Consider the following 11046-nt stretch of genomic DNA (forward strand, 5'->3'; position numbering starts at 1 on the left):
TTTTGGTTTGCAGCATAGACATACTCTTTATATCCAATGCTATTGCTACGAGCACACCTGGCCTGAAACACTAGTGTTTGCTGCTGCCATTAAGACCAGAAGCTCTCGTCCAGTCTGCCTCTTTGTGCTGCTTGGAGTGTGCAGAAAGGCCAAATCCTGGTTGCAATGGCTAGAGGAGCATTCTGTTCTAACACCAGAGCTGAAAGGTGCTTCTCCCCCCACCAGCCTCTGGAGTTGCCATACTGCATTCAAAAGCCACCAGCCTGATACAGAAGCCCAACACAGACTATATCTGGCCATGGACAATTCACTTCAATGGGTTTGCCCTTGAGTAACTGAGCGCGGGATGGGACCCATAGGCTATGTCTACACTCGCGGCTTCTTGTGCCAGAAATATGTAAATGGGGCTAAGCGTGGAATATTGCCGAGTCTCATTTGCATACCTAATGAGCCACCATTTTTGCAGAAGAGGCTCTTGCGCCAGAAGGAGCTGTCTACGGGTACGTCTAGACTACATGCCTCTGGCGACAGAGGCATGTAGATTAGGCTACCAGACATAGTAAAATGAAGCGGCGATTTAAATAATCGCCGCTTCATTTAAATTTACACGGCTGCCGCGCTGAGCCGACAAACAGCTAATCAGCTGTTTGTTGGCTCAGCGCGACAGTCTGGACGCGCGGGTGTTGACATCAAAGGTATTTGTCGACCACCCAGGTAAACCTCATCCCAGGAGGTATACCTGGGTGGTCGACAAATACCTTTGATGTCAACACCCGCGCGTCCAGACTATCGCGCTGAGCCGACAAACAGCTGATCAGCTGTTTGTCGGCTCAGCGCGGCAGCCATGTAAATTTAAATGAAGCGGCGATTATTTAAATCGCTGCTTCATTTTACTATGTCTGGTAGCCTAATCTACATGCCTCTGTCGCCAGAGGCATGTAGTCTAGACGTACCCTATGCTGCCCTTTCTTGCACAAGAAAAACCCTCTTGTGCAATGCCGTTCTTCCTGAAAAATCATCGGTGTAACAGCATTGCGCAAGAGGGTTTTTGTTGTGCAAGAAGGGGTAGCGTAGACAGCTCCTTCTGGCGCAAGTGCCTCTTCTGCAAAAATGGCAGCTCATTAGGTATGCAAATGAGGCTCAGCAATATTCCACATTTAGCCTAATTTGCATATGAGTGTAGACATAGCCCTGGTGTCTCCATGAACAGCTGTGACCTGCCTCCTTGGCCTGCAGCGGCCCCCTTACAGTGCACAGCAAATCTCCATAGACACTCACCTGCATGGACTTCCTAAGAGCCTGCCCCATTGCCAGGGGATGGGGATTCCCAGTTCTGCTGCATCTAAGAACCTCGGGGCCTCTGGTGGCCGTGGGATAATTAGTGGGGAATGGCTGGTCTGCTGCCTATCCCTAACTTGTAATAATCCTGACTGCCTCAATCCAACTCCAGAAGGAAGTGGAGCAGAGACCCACCCTGAACTCTTCAGACCCAGAGAACTACCCTGAACTCTCTCCCATTCTGGGTCGGTAGGATAAGTGCTAAAAACCAAATCCTGGTCCCAGTGAGGTTAGATTTCAGCAGATCCAGGATCTGGCCTTTGGAGAACAAAACTGACACCAGATGAACACAAATGACATAACTCGGAAGTTTTTGGGAGTGGGGAGAGGTTTCCTGTGGTCTGTACAGCACAAAATAACACGTCTAGGATGGTCACAATAGCTAACTGGGAAAGGCAACCTTCCAGAGCACCTAAGTCAGAAGGGCCTTGTTGCAGAGGAAGTGTTGGAAATGGGATGGGTGACTATGAAAACCCCCATGGAAGAGTTCAATAGAATTTACAGAGATTGAATCTAATTCGCCACAGTTACATCCGTTTTTGCCCATGACAGCACTATTGAGATCAGTGGAGTCAGATAGATGTAAAACTGGTGCAACACAGCGGAGAAATCAGACCTGCAGGAATCCCTCTGTGAAATGTATTGGCGAATGAGCCCTTTCTATTAGAGCTCCCATGTGCTGTAGAATTCTATATAGCAGGGCTGTGACATTATTATATTCTATAAGCAAGGCTGAAAGAATGCTAGAAAATTTAACCACGTCCTGGTCAATCCTGAAGGTCTTTTCAAGCATATACTGAAGCTAAGGAACTCTTTAGTGTGTTACAGCTGAAATGTTACGGGCCAAATCTTCAGATGGTGTTATCTGGCATAGCAACTTCACATAGTCAAGTGAATACAGAACTGAACTGCAAATCTGAAGACCTGGGTTCTTAATTCTGGATTTCCTGCTGACCTGCTGGGTGACCTTCAGGAAGTCATGGCCTTATCTATGCCTCAGTTTCCCCTTGTCTGTCAATTTACACTGTAGGATCTTTAGGGGAGGGACTGTCTCATTATGTGTATGCTCTCCTAGCATAATGGGGGACAGCTAGTCATGACTGCAGTACAATTAATAATGGTGTTAACTGATACAGCCCCATTGATTTCATAGAATCATGGGACTGGAAGGGACCTCAAGAGGTCATCTAGCCCAGTCTCCTGCCCTCATGGCAGGATAAACACTATCTAGACTATCCCTGATAGATGTTTGTCTAACCATCTCTTAAAAATCTCCAGTGACGGAGATTCCATTTCACTGTAGCTGGGCCAGTTCCCACCAGTTGGGGAGCTGGCCACACACATACACACACACAGGGTTACAGATATATAAATACACACTGTTTCTTCCAAATCTGCTTTCATACTACCAACTACCCTCCTCCCATGGTTGGTTTCTTTTGAACAAATGAGAAACTAAGATGACAATAATCCACGGTAAATCGCACACGCGAGACACTCAGGCCCCGACTGCTGGCCTGGCTCCCTGCAGCTGCCTCTGTGCAGTGAGCTCTATTGGTCAGTGTGTTTCCTTTTCAGGGAGTCTTTGGAACACCACAGAGAGATGCCGCATCTGCATTGTTCACAACAGTCCCCGAAGGGGGGGGGGGGGCAGATTCTGCTTTTGCTTATGATCATTTCTCCACTGCTGTCACTCCATGGACTTCACTGATGGCTCCTGATTTTCACCAGTCAAGTTAGAGGAGAATCATGGGAACTCTAATTTATCTAGAATACTTTGCTTGGACACCAGAGCTATGTCTGAGGGGCAAACAGATGCCATGAATTTGCAAACCAGGTGAGCAGTCCTGCGCTCAGTAAAAGCAGAACTCCCATTTACTTCAATGTTTTAGAATCAAATTCTAAAACTTTAAGGAACGAGAGAAGTTAGAGCAAAACCACCACTAAAAATAAGCTGTGGTTGATCTCTGCAAGCAGATAACACTGCAATATAGATCCCTACAACCCAGTTCCCATCAGCTCTAGAACTACAGTGACTCACCCGCAGGTGTCTGGGCGGGGGTGGGGGGGTGGTCCCAGCAAATTAAGTTCTATGGGAAACTGAGCAAGGAATTGTGAGAATCCAAAAGGGGCATTGTGCCTTACTGGCATCCACAGGCCCAATCCTGCATGCCAATACTCATGTGGGAAGAGCCACTGAAGGCAAGGGGCCTGGTCACCGTCCTGCAGGTGTGGGGGCCGGGGGCCTTCTGGAGTTTTCTTTAGCCCAGCAATGGGTAACCCAAGCTAGTGAATGGGCTGTATGAGGGGCCCTCCATTTCAGTGGGCCACAAGATTGTCATAACCAAAATGGCCTCCTGGGACAGGGCAGTTTTGCTAACTGCACTTCCATACCTAGGATTTGTGAAGTGGGTTGGTTGAACTCTAGAAGCACTTTGATTGGATGCAGAAGGAGCGCACAGCTCTCACAATCATTTTTGTGTGCGATCAGCATGGACCTCTCCTCACATGCCCCTGCTTCATGTATGTGTCACTTTAGTAATACCAGTAGGAAAAAACCTGCATGGATGGAAACCCTGTTCATGGGCCATGGTAAAATGTTTCCTGGGCCACACATAGACCCTCCCCATCATGGATGTCCTCCCCTGCTTCAGTCTGATGGAAGTTCACCTCCAAGGCCAGTCACAGGGCTGGGCTGATACTGAGCCCTGCCGGGCAGGTCTACACTGGAACTTTTCTGTTTACTGGAAATCCCACTCTATGCATAAAGGGACCCAGGCCCAGGTCCACAAAGGGAACTGGAAGCTCAGAGCCCACTTTTTTACTGCAAACAGAGTTTTGTGACTCTGAGCCACGGGGTGCAGATCTGCAGTGCCCGTTGGACCAATGTGAATGAGGGTTTGCAGGATCAGGCCCTGACAGGGTGAACTGAGTTAACTCCAGGAGACAGGAAAACAACACAGGAAAGAGGGAGAGATAGAGGCGCTGATCTTAACAGGGTTATGAAGGCTGCATATTGTCCACCCTTACATAGGAAAACATACAGTGTTACCATTACATCTGCCAGCTGGATGGCAGGCATGCCTACGCCTCCTTTCCCAAGATGATGAAGTAGTAGGCACCTCTACTTTGTCAGAGGGAGTTTTCAGTAAAATTCCACCAGGTTTTCCATCCACCTTGCATTTAATTCCTTTAGAAGCAGGCAAGCAGGTTAGTTCAGCAACAAGGCACGCCATTCTATATTCATGTAAACAACTATTCTCCATTTAGACATTATGCCAGATCTGGGTTCTTTGGAAGCCAATGGGATCTGAGATGGAGGGAGGACTGCAGAATCTGGTCTGTTGGGTTTTGCTTCGCTCAAGTATGGCAAGGAGCAGGTGCTGCAGGAAAGGACCAAGGTGTATTAAAGACACGCACAGCACTCAACCTTGTTCTGCCTCATTGCTGCGGGAGCTAGGAAGTCCTTCCCTTTGATGAACAGGAAAATACCAACTCACTCATTTTGGCAAAAAAGAACCCTTTTTAGGAAACAGCAACTCAGATCTCTGGTGTCATGAAGCAAGAGTCCTTTGCTCCCACAAATGTTCTGCCAACTTTATTTATTGAATATGGTCAAAAAGTTTCTGGCAGACAGGTCAGGCATAATTAGATTAAACCGTATCACAAACTGACAAAGCCACATGCAATTAAAAAGCTGCATAAACCTATAGACATGTTTTGTCAGAGTGTTAATCTTAGGTGCCAGAGCTGAGAGAGAGCTCCTTCTATAAAACGCAGAGAGGCTGACATGTGGAGCTGAAAAGTTGGGCTTCTAAGTTCATATGCAGGAACCCACAGGTGGAATTTTGAAAAGCATTTGTGTGAGTTAGGGGTCTGAGTTCCATGGAAGCCAATGGGGACTTTGCCATTGGAGTCAACAGGAACGGATCCACACCCCATGTGCGTAGGATGCTTTTCACACTGAGCCTGAATTCTTTACTTGAGATTTGCCAGAGCAAGGACTGCAAGTCTCTTCGCTTCCTATCCTCAGAGCTGCTCTGCACAGCTTTCCCCTTGGACTTTCAGGGGGACTTGCTTAGCCACAGGAGACATCCTATGTGGAGCAGTTTGCAGAATTGAGACCTGGATTTGCTCATGCCTTAGGGTAGCCCAATAATAATTACATGTTGCCTTGCTTCCAAATATCTCAAAGCATGCTATAGACATGGGGATCCTGTACCCCTGGATGTCAGCAGGGTCAGGCTTTAATTTATTAGGGCTCACAACACTCCTGTGAAGTATGAAACATTATTATCCAGCTTTGACAGAGAAGCAAACAGAGACCAGCTTAAGGCCAAAATCAGCGTGAGTCCAGAGAAACGGAGCACCTGCTGCTCCCCAGCTGGCGGGCTGGGAGGCACAACAGGCTAAAGACGTTCCAATAGTTAGGCATCGGAACACCGAGGAACCCCAGAATTATTAGCCATATGCCCCACCACTTTGGAAATTACTGGCCATATACCCCATAGCAAGTTTCGGTCAGAATGATTAGAACCCGAATGCTGTGCACTAACCATTCAATTCATTCTCCTTCACTAAACACAGAACTAGCAACAGAACAAAAGTTTATATTGGACCAACTATTTACAGAGATGATTTCATATCTGTCTTGCTCTGCAAAACACAGACCATAATAACAACATTGCTTCCACCATGAAGTATTCCAAAATTCTTGGAATAAGTTTTATAGAAAACATACAATACATTGGATGCAGCTTTCAGTGTATTGGCTCTAGTATATACTAACAGGCGCAGTTCTAATCCAAACCTGTGCAAGTTATGGAGAGCCTTTTTTTTCCCCAAACAGTTACAAAGATCGCTGAGACAACCTCACCTAGATTATATTTCGCAGTTGGAAATGAATTGCCTCCATGTGCTTTAGCAACATGCATTCAGCCTGTGGGGAAGGGCTGTTGTTGTTGTGCAGGTGCATTATATTGTGCCTGAGAGAAGTAATAATTTTTGTGGACCAAAAACATAAAACATAAATGGACTCAGCAGATCATATCATTTCTTGTGTTTTTTTTTGTTTTTGTTTTCTCATCCTCAGTTTTTGGAGCGAAAAAAAATCAAGTTAGTTTTGTGTGTGTTAAATAGAAATATACTAAGAAAGAGAACTGTACACAGTAAAAGTAAAGTCTAGGCTCCAGTAAAATCCAGGAGACAAGTTTACCACCAGCTAGCTCATTGCTTACAGCAATTTGCCAAGTAAAAACTCACCCATGGTCCAGGTGCACAAAGTAAATTCAAAGGGAGTTGGATTCTAAGCTTGTTGCAGAAGTTTGTTTTTTTTTATAAAGGAAAAAAATCAAACAAATCCTGGAGTAACTAAGCGTCACTTGTGCATGGAACTCTTCTGTGCATTCATGTGAGCAGTCACACACTCTGGAGGAGTGAAGAGCTTTCATTCAGAAGGGGGTGTGTTCTGTTGAGCTAGATTCTGCACACCCATGGACTGTGGGCAGGTTATTCAGGAGGGGTTGCTGCATAGTCCTGGATGGGAGTTAATTCTGCATGGATCTGGGTGTTTCCTGTACATTCATACCCCACCTGGATCACAGGGGTGGGGAGAGAAGGGCCTCTCAGGGTGGAGCCAGTGAATTCACCACCGAGGGGTTAATTCTACATGCAGAATCCTGTACATTCGTATGTCCCTAGAACACTGGGGGGAACATGGGTGTGCTCTAATGCAGGTTAATCCTTTGAAGATGCGTAGCTCTGGTACATTCACAATTCCCAGGGCCCTTGAGGGGGTGTATTCTTCTGGGAAGTGAGGGAGGAGGGGGTGGAGCAGGGGGACTCCTGGGTAGTTTTCTTGTTTGGGGGATTATTGTCCCAAGGATGGATCCTGCACTACCCCAAGCAGACTAGCACAGAACTGTTCTGCTGGAGGTGGGGGTTGGTGGAGGGGTATTGTTGCTGGGTGTTCCCTGGACAGGTGGGTGTTGTCCTGGTTGGAAGTGCCCTCTGTTGGGCAGGAAGGGAGACGGGAGTATTCCCAAGTAGTGGGTGGGTGGGTGCGGTATGTATTCCTGGGGTAATGGATGGGGATTGGTGAAGGGTATTCTCCTGGGGAGAGGAGTGAACAGGTATCTCCTGCACCAAGCCATCTCTAGGTGAAGTGCTGTGGGGATTTCCTGGGTAGTGGTAGCCTTATGCATGCATGTGGGTAACACTCATTGGGTAATAAGGTGGAATCCCCAAGAGCCAGGGGAGTGGGTACTGGAAGGGGGGAATCCCCAAGGGCCTAGGGCTGGATGGGTGGGCTTTCCAAACCCCAGGGTTGGGGACTGGAGTGGTAGGATCTGGCTGCAAGGGGGGAATCCCCAACAGCTGGATGTCAGAGGGGTGGGGTCCCCTAGCGGGCATTGGGCAGGGCTTCCCAAAGTTCCGGATTGGGGGAGCTGGAGGGGCGGGGCGCGTGGGGGCAGGGCTGATAGGGTGGGATCCCCAAGGGCAGGGGTCAGGGCTCTCTGGCCCAGAGGTGGCCCCGGCTCAGAGTCCCGAGGAGGGGCTGGCGCTGGCCCGGCGCGGGTCGGTGTCCTGCTCGTAGCGGTAGTGGTAACCCTCCATCTGGTCCCGGCAGGCCTCCCGCAGGTTGTTGAGCCAGCGCTTGATGCCCCTGCGGTTGAGGTACAGCACCATGAGGAAGATGACCCCAATCAGCGCCAGCACGATGCCGAAGAAGACGTAGGAGGCGGTCTCCAGCTCCTCCTGCTCGCCGGCCTCCTCGGGCCTCAGCTCCCGGCCTGCCCCACAGCCCAGCTGCTCCAGGCGGAGGTGCAGCACCTCGGTGCCGCTCACCTCCCGCGGGGCGGCGCAGCGCAGGCTGTGCGCGTCGGGCACCCTCCAGCTGGCGTTGCGCATCCAGTCCAGCAGCGGGCGCAGGGCGCAGTCGCAGCGCAGCGGGTTGGCGTCCAGGTAGAGCTGGAGCCTGCCCAGCGGGGCCGAGTCCAGGCGGGCCAGCTCCTCGGGGCTCAGCCCCTGCAGCGAGTTGTTCCGCAGGTCCAGCTCCTCCAGTCCGTCCGGCAGCGCGGCGCCCGGCAGCTCCCGCAGCTCGTTGCCCGCCAGCTCCAGCCGCCGTAGGCTGAGGTTGCGCAGGGCGCCGGCCAGCGGCTCCTCGCCCAGCAGCAGCAGCGCCTGGTTGAGTTTGAGGGTGCGGAGCCGCGGGCAGCCGCGGAAGGCGCCGGCCGCCAGGGCGCGCAGCGGGTTGAGGCTGAGATCCAGCTCCTCCAGGCTGGGCAGCCCCTGGAAGGCGCGCTCCGCGATGGTCTGGATGTTGTCCCGGGCCAGCAGCAGCAGGCTCAGGTTGCCCAGCGGCCGGCTCCCGTTGCCGGCGAAGGCCGCCCGGCTCAGCACCGTCAGGTTGCCGCCCGCGATGCTGAGGTTGCGCACGCCGCGGGGCAGGTCCGGCGGCGGCTCCTGCAGGGGCACGTCGCTGCACTGGACGAACTCCGGTGTGGAGAAGCAGGAGCAGTGCTCGGGGCAGCCCTGCCCGGCCTGCAGCAGCGGCTGCAGCAGCAGCATGCCCAGCCAGCGGAGCAGGGAGAGGGCGCGCCCGCGGGCTCTCAGCAGCCGCAGCGCCCCGGCGCCCGCCGGCCGCCTCCCTGCCATCCTCCCTGCCTGGGCATCGAGTCCCTGCGGGGAGCGGGGGCGGGGGGACTCCGAAAGCGCCCCCCGGGGATCCCGCTCACAGCTCCGGGAGCCTGCGGGAGCCGGGCCGCCTCATCACACGCCCGCCCAGCGCCCGCCGCCAAGTGTGAACGGGAGCGACGCGGCTCCCAAAGTGAGAGCCCCGGGAGCGGAGGGGAGGGGCGGGGGTGGGGTCCGAGCTCCCGCAGCCCGGCAGCTGCTGCTGGCGCTGGCAGTCCCCTGACGTCTCCCTGCACCGATGGGGGGGCTCGCAGACCTGCCCCTGCCCTTCTCTGGGGAGGATTAAACTCTGCGCGGGGAGGAGGCAGCGAGGCGCCCCGATCCGTTCGGGTTTGCGCGCCGGGGCGGGGTAGCCAGACCCAGCAACGCGCCTCCTCTCTCCAGCTCCCTCCTCCCCAAGTGGCCCAGCCCAGCCCAGCCAGGGGGCAGCAGTCGCCTGAGTGTGGGGGAGGGGAGAGCCGGGATACAGCCAGCTCCCACGCTGGCTCTGTGGGCCAGCGGTGTCCCGGGATAAAGATTTCACACCTGCCCTTTCAGCTGCCTCTGCTGCGCTCGCACTCCGTAGCAGGAGCTGGCCCGGTTCAGAGCGCCGCCCCTCCCCTGGGCTGTGTGTGTAGCCCCGGCGCCCTGCGGGGGGTTGCCCCTCTTTAGAGTTTCTCTCGGGTCAGCGCTATCCTGTCTCTGTTGGAAAGGGAGGAGAACGCGCCTCACTGTGTTAGCTCTGGAGAAGCAGCCAGGAGAGGGTGAGTTTTGGTCCGGGAGAGGAGGGCAGGGGGTGTGTAGCCGGTATGTGGGCACAGGGGTCATGGGTATTGTTTATTTCCCAGCGATGGGCCAGATTCTGCTTTCACACCAGTCTGGAGTAACTCCCTGGCTGCTCCCTCTGGTGCTCAGTCAATATCTACATTGGGGATGCAGGGCACTTTGCAGTTGTAGGGATAAAGTTATAATCCCCCTGGCAAGGAGCTGGGGGGTAAATCCTGCCCCCAGAGACACCAGGCTATGCCCAGGGTGGTTTATGAAATCAAAGCAATTCCTAAAGGGAGGATTCTTGCTGGGGCGTGACTGGGAGCCGAATTTGTCCAGAAGGGGGGTGGTAGAAGCAAGGGATGAGTGATGGAATGGGCATAGGGCTGGGGGTGGAGAACCTTTTTTGGGTCAGGGGCTGCTGACCCACAGAAAAATCAGTTGGGAGGCGAACACTAGTGAGAAGCAAAAAACTCAAAAACAACAACCAAGACCCCTGATAGGGTGGCGGGGGGAGAGGGCTGGAGCACCAGTGCAGCTCCCTCAGGGGCCGGATCCAGGCAAGCCGGGGGGGGGGGGGGGCTGAGGTTCCCCACCCCTGGCATTAGGGGAAGGACAAAGATGAGGACAAGGGCTCCTCCCGGTGGTGACTTCCAGGGTTTTGTTCCTCGTGCTTGGAGTTTATATCTGTGGCTTTTAAAGTACAGGACTGTTGGGTGGAGCGTAGGATGGGTGCGGGGAATCCATAGGATAGCTGCTTGCTGACATAACAGCGTTTCAGCTGCAGCGCCTGGAGTGCACACAGGAGAAGAGGTGACTGTCAGTTACAGGGAGCAGCTTTCTGCAACTGGGAGAAGGAGATTTTAAAAGCTCAAGTTCCATCTTTTCCCATGGAGAATCTTTTGTAGGACCCCTCTAGGATAAATGCCTTGAAGGGACAGTCACACCCCTGCTCCCCCTCTTAGGACAAAACGTTTTGGAGAGAAAAATCACCCTGAGGTTCCACTTGCAGAGTGTTCCCCAAATAAGGATGATTATTATAGCTATTTCTATAGTACCTAAGATGTTATTGTATCATATCCACGGTCCCGCCTGCCCCCTGGAACACAAAGGGGCTTGGCCGCCAAGCTCCATAAATCTTTGCAAAGGCCCCAGCTCTGACATTGATACTGCTGGCGTTTACCCCAGGCTCTCACACTGGAGAACCCTCTCTGATGTGTGTGCACAGTGCATTAACGTTTGTACAGATTTACCACTGCATTGAGG

The 11046-nt window shown here is 52.5% G+C and overlaps 1 protein-coding gene across 1 annotated transcript; it reads right to left on the bottom strand.

Moving 5' to 3' along the window:
• Positions 1–4241: 4241 nt before the first annotated feature.
• On the bottom strand, positions 4242–9566 carry TPBGL (trophoblast glycoprotein like). The gene has a single exon (XM_006127540.4). The coding sequence runs from the start codon at positions 8992–8994 to the stop codon at positions 7876–7878; it is 1119 nt and encodes a 372-aa protein (XP_006127602.2). The 5' UTR covers positions 8995–9566; the 3' UTR covers positions 4242–7875.
• Positions 9567–11046: the final 1480 nt, after the last annotated feature.

This window comes from Pelodiscus sinensis, chromosome 1 (assembly GCF_049634645.1).
Source record: "Pelodiscus sinensis isolate JC-2024 chromosome 1, ASM4963464v1, whole genome shotgun sequence".
NCBI classification, from domain to species: Eukaryota; Metazoa; Chordata; order Testudines; family Trionychidae; genus Pelodiscus; species Pelodiscus sinensis.